We start from the raw sequence: 19,624 nt of genomic DNA, 5'->3' as shown, positions 1-19,624 counted from the left end.
AGTCTCTCTGCAGCCTTCTTGTAGCCTCTTCAGGTCCTGGCAGGCTGCTCTGAGGTCTGCCTGGAGCCTTCTCTGCCCCAGGCTGCTGTTTCCTCTCAGACTGCAGAGGAAACTGGAATTATTTGCAGAGCCACCATGTAAACAGGAGAGGAGGAGGAGGCTGAGGGGGAGACCTCAGTGCTCTCTGCAGCCCCTTGAAAGGAGGTTGTGGAGAGGTTGGTGCCGGTCTCTTCTCACAGGAAGGCCTTACTGTGGCCTGCCCAGGCCTGGCTGTGGCCCTCCCAGGCCTGACTGTGGCCTTGCATTATCTGAAGGGGGCTCCAGGGCAGCTGGGGAGGGTCTGTGTTGTATGGTAACCCAAGGCTTGAAGCCCTCCCCCCATTCAACATCTCTGTGGGTGCCATGGACAGTGGCACTGAGTGCAGCCTCAGCAAGTTTGCTGATGACACCAAGGTGTGTGGTGCAGCAGACAGCTGGAGGGTAGGGAGGCCATCCAGAGGGACCTGGACAGGCTGCAGAGGTGGGCACAAGCCAACCTCAGGAGGTTCAGCAAGACCAAGGGCAGGGTCCTGCAGCTGGGTGGGAGGCAATCCCAGGCACAAATCCAGGCTGGGCAGGGACTGGCTGGAAAGCAGCCCTGAGGAGAGAGCCTTGGGGGTGCTGGGGGAGGAGAGCTCACCAGGAGCTCTCAGTGTGCACTTGCAGCCCAGAAAGCCAACCAGAGCCTGGGCTGCAGCAGGAGAAGTGTGGCCAGCAGGGCAAGGGAGGTGATCCTCCCCCTCTGCTCAGCCCTGGTGAGACCCCACCTGGAGTACTGCCTCCAGTTCTGGAGCCCCTATTACAAGAGGGATCTGGAGGTGCTGGAAGGTGTCCAGAGCAGGGCCAGGAGGATGAGTAGAGGGCTGGAGCACCTCTCCTATGAGGACAGACTGAAGGAGTTGGGGCTGTTCAGTCTGGAGAAGAGAAGGCTCCCAGGTGACCTCATTGTGGCCTTCCAGGATCTGAAGGGGGCTACAGGAAGGCTGGGGAGGGACCTGCTCAGGATCTCAGGCAGTGATAGGACTAGGGGGAATGGAATGAAGCTGGAGGTGGGGAGATTGAGGCTGGAGGGGAGGAGGAAGTTTCTTCCCCATGAGAGTGGTGAAGCCCTGGAATGGGTTGTCCAGGGAGGTGGTTGGGGCCCTGTCCCTGGAGGTGTTTAAGCCCAGGCTGGATGAGGCTGTGGGCAGCCTGATCTAGTGTGGGGTGTCCCTGCCCATGGCAGGGGGGTTGGAACTAGATGATCCTTGTGGTCCCTTCCAACCCTGACTGATACTATGGAACTATGCCTTTGGGTGGGGTGAAATGTGTCTGTTGATGCTGGGAATGGGCTGCAAATGGGCAGAAGCTGTCTCAAGGTGAGGAATCCCAGCCAAGGGCTTGCCTCAGGGCTGTCTTGTTGTGAGTTCCTGCTCTGCATGCATCTGCTTTGTGGTGTGGCCTCAGCCATGCTCAGCAGCTTGATAGAGAGCAAAACTGGCTCCAGGGAGTGCCTGCAGCAGGAGGAGAGGTCAGCAGATCTACCTCTTTGCTGCTGAGTTTACAACCCCTGGCTTTCCTCTCCAGTCAAGGCCTGTTTGGAATGGGGATGAGCATTTTGTCCTTGCTGTAGAGGTCAGACCTGGTGGTGCTGCTGGGCTGGAATCTGTGTCACAGAGAGGGGCAGCTTGGAGGTGCTTCTAGCTTTGCTCATGCTCTTAGGAGCCTTAGCCCCAGGTGAGCCCACAGAATCATTCAGTGCTTTGGGTTGGAAGGCACAGGACCACAGGATGTTTGTGAGGGGCTGGGAGGGAGCTCTGGAGGTCATTGAGTCCTACCCCCTGCAGAGCAGCACCACAGAATCCAGCACAGGTCCCACAGGAACACATCCAGACAGGGCTGCAAAGGCTCCAGAGCAGGAGACTCCACAACCTCTCTGGGCAGCCTGCTCCAGGCCTCTGGCAGCCTCCCAGGCAAGAAGTTCCTCCTCCTGCTGAGCTGCAACCTCCTGGCCTGCACTTTCCACCCCTTGCCCCTTGGCCTATGCCAGGGCACAGTGAGCAGAGCCTGGCCCTGGCCCCTTCCTTCCTGCCCCCCAGCCCTCAGCTCTTGAGAGACATTGAGCAGATCCCTCTCAGCCTTCTCCTCTCCAGCCTCAGCAGCCCCCAGGGCTCTCAGCCTCTCCTCAGCAGCAGTGCTCCAGGCCCTTCAGCAGCCTTGCAGCCCTCCCTTGGCCTCTCCCCAGCAGATGCCTGTCCCTGCTGAGCTGGGGGAGCCCAGAGCTGGCTGCAATCTTGCAGCTGGGGCCTCAGCAGGGCAGAGCAGAGGGGGAGGAGAAGCTCCCTGGCTCTGCTGGCCACACTCTGCTGAGTGCAGCCCAGGAGCCCCTTGGCCTTCTTGGCCCCCAGAGGGCACACTGCTGTGCCCTGCAGACCTTGCTGCCCCCCAGCACTCCCAGGTGCTTCTCCTTGGGGCTGCTCTCCAGCAGATCACCTTAAGATCATCCAGTTCCAAGCCCCTGCCATGGGCAAGGACATCTCCTACTAGCCCAGGTTGCTCCAGGCCTCATCCAACTTGGCTTTGAAGCCTCCACATCTTCTCTGGCCACCCTCTTTCAGTGCCTCACCGCTTAGCAGGCTGCAGGCTGGAGCTGTTGAGCCTGAGTCATGCATATGGCTGCACAACAGGAAGGCCAGCAAGGGGCAGGAGGTGGCTGCTCTTCATGCAAAGAGCCCAGAACTCTGGAGACCTATCATCACCCAGGAGACCTTCATGGAAGCTGCCTCCACCATCCAACCACTTGGACATCATTGTAGGTCTCACAGGACATGGCCAAGCCAGTGCTGAAGGTGAAGTTTTCTGCTCTTTGAATAGGAGAGCATCAGGACTTGCAGTCCTTGAGGCTTGCAGAGCCTGTGTGGGGATTGGCCCCTGCTCAGCCCAGGGCTGGAGCTGCTTCTCAGCTAACTAAGTTCAAGTTCTGGAGGAGTCTTGCACCAGCAGAAGTCCTGCAGCCTTTGGTCCCACCTGATAGCAGGTGCTGGGAGAAGCCTTTCCTGGCACAAGCTCAGGGGATCAGGAATGGCTTTAGGTTGGAAGGGACCTTAGAGATCTCTACTCCTATCCCCCCCACCACAGGCAGGGAGGCCTCTCAGCTGCTCAAAGCCTCATCCAACCTGGCCTTGAGCACCCCCAGGCAGGAGGCATCCATGGCCTCTCTGGATGTGCCTGTGCCAGAGGTCTCACCACCCTTGTACTGAGGAACTTCTTCCTCAGCTCCACTCTGACCCCTGCTGTGCCTCAGCTTCAAACCATTCCCCCTTGGTCTGGCTCCAGACATCCTCAGAAAAAAGTCTCTCTGCAGCCTCCCTGCAGGATCCCTTCAGGTCCTGCAAGGCTGCTCTGAGGTCTGCCTGCAGCCTTCTCTTCTGCAGGCTGAACAGCCCCAGCTCTCCCCAGCCTGCTTCTGCAGGGGAGCTTCTGCAGCCTACTGCTCATCTGTGGCCTCCTGAACCCACTCCAAGAGTTCCATGTCCTTCGTGGGGCCCTAGAGCTGAACACAGCACTGCAGGCAGGGGGCTGAGCCCTTTGCCACTTGGGTATTTCCATGACCCAGTGAAGGGAAATTTCCAAGACCTGATCCCATCCCTTCCCTGAGTCCCTTCCCTTCCCTGTCCTCCTTCCCTGCCCTTCCCTTCCCTTCCCTTCCCTTCCCTTCCTCCTTCCCTTCCCTTCCCTTCCCTTCCCTTCCCCTTCCCTTCCCTTCCCTTCCACCTTCCCTTCCCTTCCCTTCCCTTCCCTTCCCTTCCCTTCCCTTCCCTTCCCTTCCCTTCCCTTCCCTTCCCTTCCCTTCCCTCTCCCTTCCCTCCCTTCCCTTCCCTTCCCTTCCCTTCCCTTCCCTTCCCTTCCCTTCCCTTCCCTTTCCCTTCCCTTCCTTCCCTTCCCTTCCCTTCCCTTCCCTTCCCTTCCCTTCCCTTCCTTCCTTCCCTTTCCCTTCCCTTCCCTTCCCTTCCCTTCCCTTCCCTTCCCTTCCCGGAGAAACTGCATCTGGATGCCAGTAGTGCCCCAGTTGGGCCTGTGTTGCACCACCTGAGTCTTGACAGCATCACAGAATGCTCTGGGCTGGAAGGGAGCTCCAGAGCTCCTCCAGTCCAAGCCCTGCCAGAGCAGGGGCACCCAGGGCAGGGCACACAGCAACACAGCCAGGGGGGGTTGGAATCTCTCCACAGAGGGAGACTCCACAACCCCCCTGGGCAGCCTGCTCCAGGCCTCTGGCACCCTCCCAGGGAAAAACTTCTCCCTCCTCTTCCCATGCAACTTCCTCTGCCTCAGCTTCCACCACTGCCCCTTGTGCTGGCACTGGGCAGCAGGGTGTTGGGTGCAGCTGGACCTTCTTGCTGCCAAAGCAGAGCTCCCCATTTCCCTGCCTGCATGTGGAGCAGTAAAAGTCTTTGTGCTTCTGCAGGCTGCTGAGGCAGCATTTGGAAGGGTGGAAAGCCCCAGGATGAATGCCCAGATGTGACAGTCAGCTCTCATTCACTCTGGGGAGGTTATTGGATTGAGTCCTGGGCTCTATGGCAACAAGGAACCCAAGAGCCCAGATGGTTGCCATCTGCAGCCACATCTCTGACAGAGATGGCAAAGTTTCTAAGGCATCCCAGCCTCTTCTCCTCAGTGATAGCTGCTTGGCAGGGCTGGGAGTCAACAGGGAACAGGTGGACAGCAAAATACCCCTTGGAGTCACCACTCTGCTCCTGGCCTTGCTTTATTGAGCCTGCTCACTATTGCTTCAGTTGACTGAGGAACTGAGGCACCACAGTGCTGTTTGTGGCCCCCAAAAGCCAGAGAGATGGAGGCCCAGAGGGGCTCCTCCAAAGCAGGGAAGCTCACCCCAAAAGCCGGAGAGATGGAGACCCAGAGGGGTTCCTCCAAAGCAGGGAAGCTCATCCCAGCTGCTGGCAGGTCTTGATTGTGCTGCAGTCCTGCTTAGGAGCCTGGGCTCTCCTCAGGAGCAGTGCTGCCCAGGGGCTGGCAATCCCTTGTCACCCCCCATGAGGGACATGGAGAAGAATTACAGACTAGAGAATGTTGTCAGGAGAATGACTTAATTCCAAATGCTCAGAAACCTGTCCTGTGAAGAGCTCATGAGAGATCCTTCCTTTACCACAAGCAGAAGGCTGTGCTGCCAGCCAGCCAGAGCTGGGCAGGTTGAGAGCTGGGCAGGGAGCAAGGGAATGAAACCCAGCAAGGGCAAGGGCAGAGCCTGGCAGCTGGGCAAGAACAAGCCCAGGCAGCAGGAGAGGTTGGGCACTGAGCTGCTGGAGAGCAGTCAAGGGGACAAGGAGCTGGGGGTGCTGGGGGGTGGGAGGCTGAGCAGGAGCCAGCAAGGAGCTCTGGTGGCCAAGAAGGCCAAGGGCAGCCTGGGCTGCATGAGAAGGGCTGTGGGCAGCAGGTCAGAGAGGTTCTCCTGCCCCTCTGCTCTGCCCTGCTGAGGCCACAGCTGGAATCTGGTGTCCAGGTCTGGGCCCCTCAGGTCAGGAAGGGCCTGAGGGAAGTGCTGGAGAGAGTCCATGGCAGAGGCACAGAGCTGCTGCAGGCAGTGGAAGATCTTCCTCAGGAGCAGAGCCTGAGGGAGCTGAGGGCTCTGGAGCTTGGGGAGGAGGAGCCTGAGAGGGGAGCTCCTTGCTGGGGCTAAAGCTGTGCAGGGGCAGTGCCCAGAGGCTGGAGCCAGGCTCTGCTGGGGGCTGCCCAGTGCCAGCACAAGGGGCAGTGGTGGAAGCTGAGGCAGAGGAAGTTGCATGGGAAGAGGAGGGAGAAGTTTTTCCCTGGGAGGGTGCCAGAGGCCTGGAGCAGGCTGCCCAGGGGGGTTGTGGAGTCTCCCTCTGTGGAGAGATTCCAACCCCCCCTGGCTGTGTTGCTGTGTGCCCTGCCCTGGGTGCCCCTGCTCTGGCAGGGCTCGGACTGGAGGAGCTCTGGAGCTCCCTTCCAGCCCCTCACCCTCTGTGATGACTCTGTGTGGAGCAGAACCACAATGCCTGAGCTTAGAGCATGAGCTCCCCGGATGTGTGGGGTGACACAGACCTCCAGTGGAGAAATGTTCAGCCACAAAGCAAGAAAGTGAAGAGTCAGCAGAGTTTGGGGAAGCAGCACAAAAGTTCTCAGGAGATAGTTATCAGAGATCATTTAATGCTCCAAATGAAGGGGGGAACAAAACAATCCAGCCAAAACCAAGCAACAAAACCACACAGCTGAAGGCTGCAGTAAAGCACCTTTAGAACTGGGGCAGGTCCTCAAAGCAAGGCTGGAACTAAGTCCTGGCCTTGCAGTTCAGTCAAAGCTTGGTACCCACGTGGTTGCCTGAGGGCACAGAGGGCACTGGCAGCAGGTTTGCTGCTGGCACCCAGCTGGGAGCAGTGGTGAGAGCCCTCAGGCTGTGCTGCCAGCCAGCCAGAGCTGGGCAGGCTGAGAGCTGGGCAGGGAGCAAGGGAATGAAAGCCAACAAGGGCAAGGGCAGAGCCTGGCAGCTGGGCAAGAACAAGCCCAGGCAGCAGGAGAGGTTGGGCACTGAGCTGCTGGAGAGCAGTGAAGGGGACAAGGAGCTGGGGGTGCTGGGGGGTGGGAGGCTGAGCAGGAGCCAGCAAGGAGCTCTGGTGGCCAAGAAGGCCAAGGGCAGCCTGGGCTGCATGAGAAGGGCTGTGGGCAGCAGGTCAGAGAGGCAGTGAGCACAAACTGGGATCCAGGAGGTTTCACCTCAACACCAGGAGAAGTTTGTCCCTGTGAGGCTGCTGGAGGCCTGGAGCAGGCTGCCCAGGGGGGTTGTGGAGTCTCCTGGTGTGGAGAGCTTCCAACCCCCCCTGGCTGTGTTCTGGGTGCCCTGCCCTGGCAGGGGGGTGGGCTGGGGCATCTCTGGGGGTCCCTTGGGTTCTGTGATGCTGTGATACTTGCAGCTCCTGGCTGCTGAGAGGTGGAGCAGGCAGCAGGACAGCAGCTGGGTGCTGGGTGTAGTGACCCTAGAGGAAAGCCTGCAGCCTGTGAATCACACCAAAGTTACTCTGACCCTGTCTCTCCCCCTCTCTGAGAGGAGGCTGCTGCAGTGCTCAGGCACTGGGCCCTGGGTGCCCTGCCCTGGCAGGGGGGGTTGGACTGGAGCATCTCTGGAGGTCCCTTCCCACCCCTAAGGTTCTGTGAGGCTGTGAAGCATGCCTGCCCCAGTGGCAGGCTCCCCTTGCACACCCCTAGGTGGACCAGGGAGGGTTAGCTGTGAGCAGTTCCCAGCCAGGAGGGAGCATCAGCTCCAGCCCATCTGTCAGGGCTCTATTTTCTGCAGGCAACCAGGGAAAAAAATGCCAGGGAACAATTTGTTGGCGTTTGGGGAAAGGCTGTTCAGCAACACCACACTCCAAATATTGTGCCCAGTGCCTGAGCACTGCAGCAGCCTCCTCTCAGAGAGGGGAGAGAGAGGGAGAGTAACTTTGGTGTGATTCACAGGCTTGTGGCAGCTGCTGCAGGAAGGAAACTCTTCAGATCCCAACAGGATGGGGGCTGGGGGGAAACAAACAAACAAACAAAAAGGCTTTCCCCCAGGAGTCCAGCAGCAGCTGGGCCACAGCACCCAGCACCCAGCTGCTGTCCTGCTGCCTGCTCTGCCTCTCAGCAGCCAGGAGCTGCAAGTATCACAGCATCACAGAACCCAGACTCTGTCCCACTGACCACAGCTCTCTGACTTCTGTCCTTCAGGCAGCTCCCATCCCCCTCCCTGCCCAGCCCCCAGAGCACACTGCCTCACTGCAGCTGGGAGGATGCTGTGGGAGCTGCCAGGGTGCTCTTAATTTGCCAGGCACCCAGGAAAAGACTCAGCCCCTTGCCAGTGTCTGTGTGACTTGGGGCCAGCTGCAGTGGTGAGGAGAGAAAGATCAACATTTGCAGTTCATGTCCTTAAGAGCTGCAGAGATCTGCCTGAGGCAGGTGTGGAGCTGGGGGGCTTTGTGGCATCCTTTTGGACTGCCAGGGGTGACAGGATGGTGACCCTTGGGGAGGGTGCCTGCCCTGGAGAGGCTTTGGAAGTAGTTCTGGCTTAGCAGCTTCCTGTCCTCTGGAAGCCTGGGTCTGGGTGAAGCACACAGGGGTTGGCAAGGAGGTGGGGGGGGGGGGGTGGCACCCACAGCACTCTGTGGTGGTTCCAGTGAATAAGGAGGTGGATGTCACACTGGGGGCCAGGGCTGCTGAGCAGTGCTGCTAAGGAGTGGTGGGAAGTGGCCAGGAAGGTGCCAGTGAGGAGCTCTCCCCCCTGGCACCTTGTCCCCCATTGGCACAGCTCCAGTGTTTAAGGGTCAAGCTGTGGCTCTGGAGAAGAAGCCCCTAGGCCAGAGCAGGGCCAGGAGGAGGAGCAGAGGGCTGGAGCTGCTCTGCTCTGCAGACAGCCTGAGAGAGTTGGGCTTGTGCAGGCTGGAGAGGAGAAGGCTCCCAGGAGCCCTTCTGGTGGCCTTCCAGGCTCTGCAGGGGGCTGCAAGCAAGCTGGGGAGGGACTTTGGAGGGGGTGAGGGAGGGAGAGGGGTCTGGGACACCTCTGAGGGGGGCAGGAATCAGGCCTGGGCCAGGGAGCCAGCAATGGGCACTGGCAGCCCAGAAGGCCAAGGGCAGCTCAGCTGCCAGTGCCCATTGGCAGAGGTGGAGGGAGAGGATCCTGCCCCTCTGCTGTGGGGTGTGAGGGAGGGATAGGAGTGGGGGGGATGGAGCAAAAGGAGAAGTGGGGAGCTGGAGCTTGGCTGTGAGGAAGAAGTTGTTGGCCAGGAGGGTGGTGAGAGCCTGGCCCAGGTTGCCCAGGGAGGTGGTGGAAGCCTCCTGCCTGGAGGTGTTTGCAGCCAGGCTGGAGGTGGCTGTGAGCAACCTGCTGTGGTGTGAGGTGTCCCTGCCCATGGCAGGGGGTTGGCACTGGCTGAGCCTTGGGGTCCCTACCAGCTCTGTGAGTCTCTGATTCCTCCTGATGTATTCTGTCTCCCTGTCAAGAGCAGGTGGAGGTCAGGCTGTTGTCAGGGGACAAGCACAGATGTGTCACCAGCACAGCACAGACATCTCTTGCCCTCTGCACCAGCTGCTGTGGCTGCCCTGCCTGGGCAGTCCTGTGCAGGGCTGGCAGCTCCAGGCCTCACTGTGGTGTGGCCACATCCAGCTGATGCCTTGGGGGAGCTTCTTTCTGCAGGGCCATTGGTGGGTAGGAGCAAGGCTGTGATCAGCAGGAGGGGCAGAGGGAGTGTGGCCACTTGTGCTGTGGCACAAGCCCTTCTGCTACCCAGGCCAGTGCCACCCTCTTCTTCCTGCAGCAAGTCTTGCTTCACTGCCCTCACTTCCACCAGCTCTGTCCTAAAGTTCATCTCACCCTACCCAAGAGCTTCTCAACCCCAGGCAACACTTCAGGCCTGGAAATGGAGTCCCTGGAAAGCTGCCCAGCAGAGACAGACTTGGGGGTGGTGGGTGGGCAGCAGCTGGAGAGGAGGCAGCAGTGCCCAGGGGGGCAAGAAGGGCAGCAGCAGCCTGGCCTGGAGCAGCAATGGTGTGGGCAGCAGGAGCAGGGCAGGGATTGTGCCCTGGGCTGGGCACTGGGGAGGCCACAGCTTGAGTGCTGCCTTCAGCTCTGGGCCCTCCCTGGCAGCAGGAGCTGGAGGGCTGGAGCAGGGCCAGAGAAGGGCAAGAGAGCTGGGGAAGGGTGTGGAGAAGTGTGCTGGGGAGGAGCAGCTGAGGGAGCTGGGGGGGTTGAGTGTGGAGCAGAGGAGGCTGAGGGAGACCTCCTTGCTCTCTGCAGCTCCTGAGAGGAGGCTGCAGCCAGCTGGGGGCTGGGCTCTGCTCCCCAGTAATAAGTGACAGAACAAGAGGAAGTGGCCTCAGGTTGCCCCAGGGCAGGATTAGGTTGGAGATCCGAAGAAACTTCTTCCTTGAAAGGGTTCTCAAGCCCTGCTCCAGGCTGCCCAGGGAGGTGCTGAATCCCCACCCCTGGAGGTGTTTCAAAGCCACAGAGCTGTGGTGCTGAGGGCCAAGGCTTGGCCCCAGCCTGGGCAGAGCCAGAGAATGGTTGGAGTGGATGCTCTGGAAGGGCTTCCCCCAACCCAAACACTTCTAGGAACCAACCAAGCTGATGGAGGCAGCCAAGGTGAAGGCAGAGGGAAGAGCCAAACCTGAAACACCCACTGGGGATGCAATTCCTTGCTCCAGCCTCCCCACCCCAGCTCTGGCCCCCACAGAGCACTCAGTATAGGCACAGAAGGGTTGGGCTGGATGCTCTGACAGGGCTTTCCCAACCCAAAGGCCTCCACAGCTCTGTTTGCAGCTCCCCTTGCTGCCTGGGAGTGCCTGCAGGAGCAGGAGCTTGTGTGGCTGCTCTTGGGCAGGCTTGGGTGAGCAGCCTGCTGGAGCACAGCTTCTGGGCCCCTCAGGTTAGGAAAGAGGTTGAGCTGCTGGAAGGTGTCCAGAGAAGGGCAACAAGGCTGGGGAGGGGTCTGGGGCACAGCCCTGTGAGGAGAGGCTGAGGGAGCTGGGGTTGCTTAGCCTGGAGAAGAGGAGGCTCAGGGGAGGCCTTCTTGCTCTGTACAACTCCCTGCAGGGAGGCTGGAGCCAGGTGGGGCTTGGGCTCTGCTCCCAGGCCCCCAGCACCAGAACAAGAGGACACAGTCTCAAGCTGTGCCAGGGGAGGTTTAGGCTGGAGGTGAGGAAGAAATTTTTCCCAGCCAGAGAGGCCCTTGGGATGTGCTGCCCAGGGAGGTGGTGGAGTCCCCATCCCTGGGGGTGTTTAGGAAGAGCCTGGATGAGGCCCTGGGTGCCATGGCTGAGTTGGTCAGATGGTGCCTCGGGGAGGGGGTAGGTTGGGCTGGATGATCTCTGAGGTGTGATCCAGCCTGGGGGATCCTGTGCCAAAGCATTTCAGTGTCAGGCCTGGGGCTGTGTTCTCCTCCCTGCAGGTTGGACTTCAACGGCTTCTACACGGAGCGCCTGGAGCACATGTCGGCCGAGCGCAGCCAGAAGGCAGCTCCCTCCCTGCCCTGCCTGCCTGTGCCTGCCCAGTGAGGCCCCCTGCCCCCACCCCAGCTGCCAGCTCTTCTGCACCAGCAGACACCCAGACCCTCGGTGGGAGCCAGCTCCCAGCCCTGCCTGCCAGCTGGAAGCCAAGCAGCCAGGGAGCCTCCTGCCCCGCGCGGAGCAGAGGATTCTCTCCCGAGCTGCTCTTGGGAAGGACCTTGGGCTTGGTGCTTTGGTTGGGTTGGGTTTGGGTTTTTACTGCAGTGCAAAAGTGTGGATGTTTGTGTTGTAAAATAAATGGAAACCCTCCCCCTCAAGCCAAAGAACCCCCCCAAGGCTGGGGTGCTGTGGTCTGTTGGGAGAGCTCCGGGGGTCGGTGGGGCCTGCAGGGCAGCAGTGTTGCTTGCCTGGCTCAGGGGCTGTGCAGCAGAGCTCTGGGAGCAGAGCTGGGAGGTGGCTGGAACAAAGCTGAGCAGCTGCTCCAGCTGATGAGGTGGAGGTCTGGAGCTGCTGAGCAGCAAGATGATGCTTGTGCTACGTTGGCTGAGTCCTTGGTAGAGGACTTTCAGGGGATCTTGCAGAGCTGTGCAGCCATTGCTGGAACTGAGCTGGGAGGGGGGTGGAAGAGAAGCACAGCATCACAGAGTGCTCTGGGCTGGAAGGGAGCTCCAGAGCTCAGCCAGCCCAGCCCCCTGCACTCAGCAGGGACATCCTCCACTGGAGCAGGCTGCCCAGAGCCCTCTCCAGCCTCCCCTGCAATAGCTCCAGGCATGGAGCCTCAACCACCTCCCTGGGCAGCCTGCTGCAGTGCTCCAGCAGCCTCCTGGGGCAGAACTTGTTCCTCACATCCAATCTCAATCTGCTCTGCTCTGCTTTGCAGCCCTTGCCCCTGCTCCTGTCCCTTGCAGGCCTTTGGGAGCAGTCCTCTCTGCAGCCTTCTTGTAGCCTCTTCAGGTCCTGGCAGGCTGCTCTGAGGTCTGCCTGGAGCCTTCTCTTCTCCAGGCTGAACACTCCCAGCTCCCTCAGCCTGTGCCCCACAGCAGAGCTGCTCCAACCCCTGAGCATTTCCATGGGCCTCCTCTGGAGCCTCTCCATCAGCTCCAGGTCCCTTGCTGTGCTGAGGGCTCCAGCCCTGCACACAGCCCTGCAGGTGAGGTCTCCCCAGAGCAGAGCCCAGTGGCAGAATCTCCTCTCTGCACCTCTGGCAGTGCTGCTTTGGGTGCAGCCCCCCCCCAGGCTGCCCTTGGCCTCCTGTGCTGCAGGCTCACACTGCCTGCTCCTGCCCAGCTTCTCCCCCCCCCAGCACCCCCAAGGCCTTCTCCTCAGGGCTGCTTTCTCTCCCCTCCTCCCCCAGCCTGCACTGGCAGTGAGGATGGTTTCCAGCCCCAGCTGCAGCACCCCTGCCCTTGCTCTTGGTGAGCCTCAGGAGCTTCACCTGGGCACCACCTCTGCAGCCTGCCCAGGTGCCTCTGGATGCCCTCCTGTCCCTCTGCTGTAGGGGACAGCACCACTCAGCCTGGTGCCCTCTGCACCCTGCTGCTGGTGCCTGGATCCCCCTGCCTATAGCACTGAGAGAAATACTGACCAGCACAGGTCCCAGCACAGACCCCTGAGGGGACACCACTCTCACTGCTCTCCAGCTGCACTTCAAGGCACTGAGCAGCACCCTCTGGATGTGACCAGCCAGAAGCATCTCCCAAGAGCCAGTGGTAACCAAGACCCCTGCCAGGGGGCCTCACTGATGCCCTAGGGCTGAGTGCTGCTGTTCATAACCTGCCCTTGATCTCCTTCAGCTCCTCCTTGGCAGGGACATTCTGGAGCAACTTTCCTTTGGCTTTGGGAGGCTGGAGCTGTCCCTGCAGCTTGGCTGATGGGGAGAAGTCCTTGGGCTGGAGAACTGAATTCCTCCAGCTGAAGGCTGGGGTTGAGGACTGACTCAGTGCAGTGTGGCTCCTGGGGGAGAGGAGTTGTGCAGCTAGCTGCTGGGGCAGGGCAAGCTTTATGTTCCCCCCTGCCACTGAGCTGGCTTCTCAGAGTGGGGAGGCTGCCTCCAGTAAGCTTCTGTGGCTCTACAAAGCTCGCAGCCCTTGCCTTGAGCTCAGGGGAGAGAGGCAGAGGGGCCCAGGCCCCTGGAGGAACCTGCTCCCCTTTCAGGGCTTGCCTTGAGACCTCTCTTCCCCCAGGCAGAGGTGGTGGTGCTGGTGGGGGAAGTGTCATACCAGCCTCTAGCTCCTGAGGTTTGCCTGAGGCCAGACACCCTTGATGGGTGACCTCAGTTTACCCCAAGGCTGTGGCCTGTGTGTGGGGTACTCAGTTGGCTGAGCAACTCCTGCATAGGTCTGGGGTGCTTGGGCTGACCCCACATGGCTCTACCCTCTCTGCTCCCAGAGCAGACCTGGTCCAGGCCAGACACCTTGCTGGCAGCCCCCTGCAGGAGGTGGATGTGTGTCTCCTCCCCTCAGCAGGTGTCAGGATGTGCCAGGAGAAGGGGCAAGAACAGCTCCTGTGCCAGAACCCAGCAGCCCCACGGCCAGTGGCACAGCAGCTGGGTACCCTCCTTGCCCAGAGCTGCTGGTTGGTTGCTTTGTGCCCCCCTGGGTGAGCTGGGGGCTCTGCTGTGCTCCATGGGGCCGTGGGGCTGGGCAGTAGGTCCTTCAAGGCCAGCTCTCCCAGTGGCTTCTGAGACTTTCTGGAGGGATCTTGTGCCCAGTGGCAGAGCTGTGGAGCAGCCTCCCCAGGGACCCCCCTCACTGAAGGGCCTCAAGACGTGACTGGACAGGGTGTGGCAGAAGCTGAGCTGAGCTCTCTGCCCCTCAGCACATCAGACCTAAAGCTCTTCAGAGGTGCCTTGCAACCTGGGCTGCTCTGGGAATCAGACCTAAAGCTCTTCAGAGGTGCCTTGCAACCTGGGCTGCTCTGGGAACGAGGAGGAGGCAGCAGTCAGCACCACGGCAGAGGGGAGAGCCCAGGGTGCAGTGCACCTCCCAGCTCAGCCCCCCCGTGGTGGCTCCAGCCACTCCAATCCTTTGGGGTCAGGACGGGGACCAAGCTCCCCACGGGTATGACCTGATGGTCTCTCCAGAGCCCTTGACAGCTCAGCCCCTCTGTGGTGACCCCAACCACCCCTTCCATCCCCTCAGTGCCCCATGCCATGGCTGTTCTCTGGCAGTCGTCCCCTCCCCCCCCCCCCCAGCTCTTGCATCCCCTCATTGCCCCAGGGACACCCACTTCACAAACCCCCCCCCCCCCCCAGTGCCCAATCCTGATGGGCCCTCCAGCCCCTCTGCCACCTTAGTGACACCTGTGACCTCCCCTCTGTGTCCTCACGGCGCCCCCCTCCATACCCCACAGGCACTCCCAGTGTCCCGTGGGACCTTCCAGCCCCACCAGCTGCTCCACCACCCCAGAGCCAAGCAGGGCTCCCCCCGTGCCCTGCAGTCAGCCCCTCAGTGCCCTGCAGTCAGCCCCTCCGTGCCCTGCAGTCAGCCCCTCAGTGCCCTGCAGTCAGCCCCTCCGTGCCCTGCAGTTCCCTGGGCATTGTCCCTGGGGATCGTGGACCTTCCCCTTGGGCTCTCCCAGACGCCACACAGATCGCTGTCGGTGACACTCGGCACCCCCTCCCCCCCCATCCCCCCAGTGCCACATGCATCCTTTGCTACCCCCACAAACCCCTCCCAGTGCCCCACGGACACCCTGTGATGCCCCACAGCCCCTCCCCAGTGCTTCACAGACACCTCCTGAGACGCCCCCGGATCCCCCCCAGTGCCCCACGCCACTCCCGATGCCTGGTGGACCCTTCTCAATGCCCCACAGCCACCTCCCCACCCCCACCCCAAATGCCCCACGGACACCCTCGGCGCCCCCTGGACCCTCCCCAGTGCTCTACAGACCCTGCCCGGCAGCCCGCAGACAGACACCCCCCGGACCCTCCCCGTCGCCCCGCTCTCCCCCGCCCAGCTCCGCCGCACGGAGCCCCCCGCTGGGGGCGGCCCCCATCCCCGCCCCGTCCCGTCCCGTCCCGCCGAGTGCCGGTGAGTCACGGCGGGCGGGGGCTGCCGGCGCTGGAGCCCGAGCGCCGCGGGCACCTCGGAGCCATGGCCCCGTCGCTCCGCCGGCTCCTGCCGCCGCTCCTGCCGCCGCTGCTGCTGCTGCCGCCGCTGCTGGCCCCCGGTGAGCGCGGGGCGGGCGGGGGTCGGTCCCCGGGCGGGCGGCGACCACCGACGGGACGGGTGTGAAGTTCGGGGGGGATTAGGGGGATGGGGTGGGGGTCGGGGGAGAGCGGGGCAAAAAGAAAGCTCCGGGAAGGGCTCTTCAGCCGTGGGGCAGGGTCGGAGGCAGCGGGGAGGGGTCGCGGAGCGATGATTTCCCTGCCGGAGTGAAGGGGACGCGTGGGCAGCGGCAGGGGCGGGGGCTGGGGCGGCTTTGCGGACGGGTCACAGCCCGGCGAGGCTTCGGAGGGGCCAGGCTGAGCCCCGGGCATCCCCGCGGGGCTGGGCGGGCGGAGGGAGGAGGAAGGGGATCCCCGAGTACCGCCGGGCGCTCGCCTCCCTCGGCCGGCTCGGCGGCAGGAGGCGTTCGGTGACCCCAAGCCCCCGGCCCCCGCCGCGCCCCCCGCCGCACGCCGGGGCGGCCGCCGTTATGTAAAGGCAACCTCGGCGGCGAGGCTGCCGCCAGCCACGGGAGATTTGTCACCGGCAGCCTGCGGCGTGCCGGCAGGGACACGCACGCCGCACACACACGAACACGGGTGAGTCAGCCGCCCGCGGGGGTGGGCTGCGGCTCCCGGCTCCCGGCTCCGTGGGCGACGGCCGCCAGGCACCCGCAGACGGGCACCAGGGTCCCCCGGGCCCCGTCTCACCCCGGTGAGGAGCAGCCGCTTCGGGGCTCCCGGCGCAAGCGAAGAGCTGACGGCGGAGACCCAGCCGAGGCCAAGAGAAAGAGGCCGGGGCGGGGGGAGGCCGGCCCGAGCCCGGAGCCTTCCCCCAGCGCAGCCCCCGGCAGCACTGGGGCATCGGGGCTGAGAAACCTCCCTGCTGACTGAAGCACCAGGGGCTGCCAGCCTCGGAGGGACCTGCTCAAACCCATGGGTGATGCTGAGTGCTCTGTGGGGGCCAGAGCTGGGGTGGGGAGGCTGGAGCAAGGAATTGCATCCCCAGTGGGTGTTTCAGGTTTGGCTCTTCCCTCTGCCTTCACCTTGGCTGCCTCCATCAGCTTGGTTGGTTCCTAGAAGTGTTTGGGTTGGGGGAAGCCCTTCCAGAGCATCCACTCCAACCATTCTCTGGCTCTGCCCAGGCTGGGGCTAAGCCTTGGCCCTCAGCACCACAGCTCTGTGGCTTCGAAACACCTCCAGGGGTGGGGATTCAGCACCTCCCTGGGCAGCCTGATTCAGGGCATCCCAACTCAAAGGCCTTTGACCTCTCCCAGCTGCAGGCACCAGCCTGAAGGAGAAGCCCACTCACGTCAAGCAGTATGAGATAGTGATGCCACAGCAAGTGCCAGTGCCCCGGGGGAAAAGAGACCTCTCTGTGCCACAGGTGAGTAGGTTACCTGCCAGATACCATCTTGGTACAGCTAGTCTGGAGTGGGCTGGGGGTGTTGCAATCATCAGAGACACTTGGCCCACCACTGGGCTCAGAGCTGGACCCACTTAGCCCTTGGTCTACCACTGAGCTTAAGGCTGGATCCTCCTTGACTCTTGGCCCACCACTGTACTTGCAGCTAGACCCTCTTGGCCCTCAACTGGGCTCAAGCTGGGTGCCCTTAGCCCTTGGCCCACCACTGAGCTCAGAGCTGGGTGCCCTTAGCCTTTGGCCCACAACTGGGCTCAGAGCTGGGTGCCCTTAGCCTTTGGCCCACAACTGGGCTCAGAGCTGGGTGCCCTTAGCCTTTGGCCCACAACTGGGCTCAGAGCTGGATGCCCTTAGCCTTTGGCCCACAACTAGGCTCAGATCTGGGTGCCCTTAGCCTTTGGCCCACAGCTGGGCTCAGATCTGGATGCCCTTAGCCTTTGGCCCACAGCTGGGCTCAGATCTGGGTGCCCTTAGCCTTTGGCCCACAGCTGGGCTCAGATCTGGGTGCCCTTAGCCTTTGGCCCACAGCTGGGCTCAGATCTGGGTGCCCTTAGCCTTTGGCCCACAGCTGGGCTCAGATCTGGGTGCCCTTAGCCTTTGGCCCACAGCTGGGCTCAGATCTGGATGCCCTTAGCCTTTGGCCCACAGCTGGGCTCAGATCTGGGTGCCCTTAGCCTTTGGCCCACAGCTGGGCTCAGATCTGGGTGCCCTTAGCCTTTGGCCCACAGCTGGGCTCAGATCTGGGTGCCCTTAGCCTTTGGCCCACCACTGGGCTCAGATCTGGACCTGCTTAGCCCTTGCCCCACCACTGAACTTAGAGCTGGATCCCCTTGCATCTTGGCCCTCCAGCCCTCCATTGGACTTGGAGCTGTATCTTCTTGGCCCACCACTAGGTTTGGAGCTGGACCCCCTTGGATCTTGGCCCACCCCGGGGCTCTGTGCCGGAAGAATGACCTGGTGCAACATTTACTTGGCCTTGCTTCCATCTCAGGGGGTGGAGAGCTTCAAGCAGGGCAGCTTCCCTGGGCTGTTTTGGGGGGTTGAAGTAGGAAGTGCAGGCAGCAGGGTGGAGAGGGAGAGCTTTCTGTGGAGGCAGACCCAAGGCTTCCACCTCCCAGAGCCTTGTGGCATTTTGGTCTGGGCTTAAGGAGGGGTTAGCAGAACCTCCCCGAGCTGTAAGCACTTTTCTTGCGGGGTTGGCTGAGGTTGGGCTCTGTTGGGTTGGTTTTCATTGTGGTCCCTCAAGACAGGGAGGTGGGAAGATGAAAGCTGCAGCCCTCCAGATGAAAGGAAGGCAGTGCTGTTTTTCTTGGGAAACACTGGAATTTGGGGGGGGCTGACTCAGGAGTTTGGAGTGCTGGGCTTTGACCCCAGAGATGCTTTTCCTCCTTTGCCTTCAAGTGGGATCCAACCAAATGTGTGTGGGCAGAGATGGAGGGGCTGGGGACCTTCACATCCTGGTAAACTCCTCCCCAGCAATTCCTCTCTCTGTGATTCCAACCCTTTGGGCTTCCAAAACACTCCCTGAGAGCATCTGCTTGCTCTGCTCTAGAAACCTAAACTTGTCCATGAGACAAGCCTCCCCCAGCCTATTTAGAGACACCATCTGTGCCAGGCAGCCCTGCACCCAGCACCCAGCAAAGGGCACCCAGCCCACCTCGGGGGCCTTCTGCTCTCTAGGGCACTTGAGCAGTGTCCTTTGGGACAGCCATGGGTAGTGCCTGCCAGCTAGCACCTGGATTCAGGCTTGGATTGAGTCATCCTTGCCCCCCCCAGACCTGCTGTGTTTGGGTGATGAGGACTCTTCAAGCCATCTGGGCCAAAGTTAAGTTTGCTCTCCCAGGAAGCTCGGTGGGGAAGAGGTCCTCAGCATGGCCTGGCCACCACCAAGCCCCTCTCTGAAGTGGGGGCAGGGAGCTGGATGTGTGTTTTCTGTGCCAGCTCCTCCTCTGGCTTCACATTAGCAGCCTCTTGCTCAGAGGAGAAGCCAAGGGCTGGTTCCTGGGTCAGAGCAGGTGGGACACGTGGGGGTCGGTGCTGCAGAGCAGCTCCCAGCTGAGGTTTGAAGCAAAACCAGCTCCCCTCTGGCTTTGCTTAAACCCAGCCCCAGACAGGGCTGGAAATCTGGGTCTTGCAGCAGAGGATCTCCTGGAATGCCAGCCTCTCCTAGAGGACATGGCATGGGGGCACAGCTGGGTTCTTCATGGAAAGGGCTTCATTAAAAGGCCTTGAGGGTGCTGGGGGAGGAGAAGCTCAGCAGGAGCCAGCAGGGAGCACTTGCAGCCCAGAGAGCCAAGCAGAGCCTGGGCTGCAGCAAGAGAAGTGTGGCCAGCAGGGCCAGGGAGGGGATTCTGCCCCTCTGCTCCACTCTGCTGAGCCCACAGCTGCAGCTCTGGGGCCAGTGCTGGAGCCCCCAGCACAGGAAGGCTCTGCAGGGGCTGGAAGGTGTCCAGAGCAGGGCCAGGAGGAGGAGCAGAGGGCTGGAGCTGCTCTGCTCTGCAGACAGCCTGAGAGAGTTGGGCTTGTGCAGGCTGGAGAGGAGAAGGCTCCCAGGAGCCCTTCTGGTGGCCTTCCAGGATCTGCAGGGGGCTGCAAGCAAGCTGGGGAGGGACTTTGGAGGGGGTGAGGGGAGGGATAGGAGTGGGGGGGATGGAGCAAAAGGAGAAGTGGGGAGCTGGAGCTTGGCTGTGAGGAAGAAGTTGTTGGCCAGGAGGGTGGTGAGAGCCTGGCCCAGGCTGCCCAGGGAGGTGGTGGAAGCCTCCTGCCTGGAGGTGTTTGCAGCCAGGCTGGAGGTGGCTGTGAGCAACCTGCTGTGGTGTGAGGTGTCCCCTGCCTATGGCAGGGGGTTGGCACTGCCTGAGCCTTGGGGTCCCTTCCAGCTCTGGGAGTCCATGAAAGGGACCTGAAAACAAGAGCAAGAAAGAGCTTCAGAAGGGTTTCCAGTCAGGTGCTCTTGGCTGCAGATGTGATGTCTCTCTCATCTCCACACTCCAGCACCTCCAGGAGCTGTACAGAAACGGGAGGGGAGT

At 61.6% G+C, this 19,624-nt stretch overlaps 2 protein-coding genes across 4 annotated transcripts in view; both read left to right on the top strand.

Annotated features, from left to right (window-relative positions):
- Window positions 1-11,351, top strand: part of TUBGCP2 (tubulin gamma complex component 2) — a 49,476-nt gene extending 38,125 nt beyond the window's left edge. For all 3 annotated transcript variants that reach the window (XM_068168437.1, XM_068168439.1, XM_068168438.1), the window contains exon 18: window positions 10,968-11,351. In XM_068168437.1, the coding sequence (XP_068024538.1) occupies window positions 10,968-11,073 (106 nt within the window). In that variant the 3' untranslated portion in view covers window positions 11,074-11,351. The remainder of the gene's footprint in view (window positions 1-10,967) is intronic.
- Window positions 11,352-15,119: 3,768 nt separating this feature from the next.
- The window catches only part of ADAM8 (ADAM metallopeptidase domain 8), a 28,426-nt gene continuing 23,921 nt past the window's right edge, over window positions 15,120-19,624 (top strand). Inside the window, exons 1-3 of the mRNA XM_068168450.1 lie at window positions 15,120-15,195; window positions 16,450-16,559; window positions 17,997-18,055. Of these exons, the coding sequence (XP_068024551.1) occupies window positions 15,120-15,195; window positions 16,450-16,559; window positions 17,997-18,055 (245 nt within the window). The remainder of the gene's footprint in view (window positions 15,196-16,449; window positions 16,560-17,996; window positions 18,056-19,624) is intronic.

Source organism: Melanerpes formicivorus, unplaced genomic scaffold (genome assembly GCF_026170545.1).
Source record: "Melanerpes formicivorus ecotype bairdi unplaced genomic scaffold, bMelFor1.0.p_v2 SCAF_139, whole genome shotgun sequence".
Lineage (NCBI taxonomy): Eukaryota > Metazoa > Chordata > Aves > Piciformes > Picidae > Melanerpes > Melanerpes formicivorus.
This window is presented reverse-complemented; position numbering and strand designations above follow the sequence as displayed.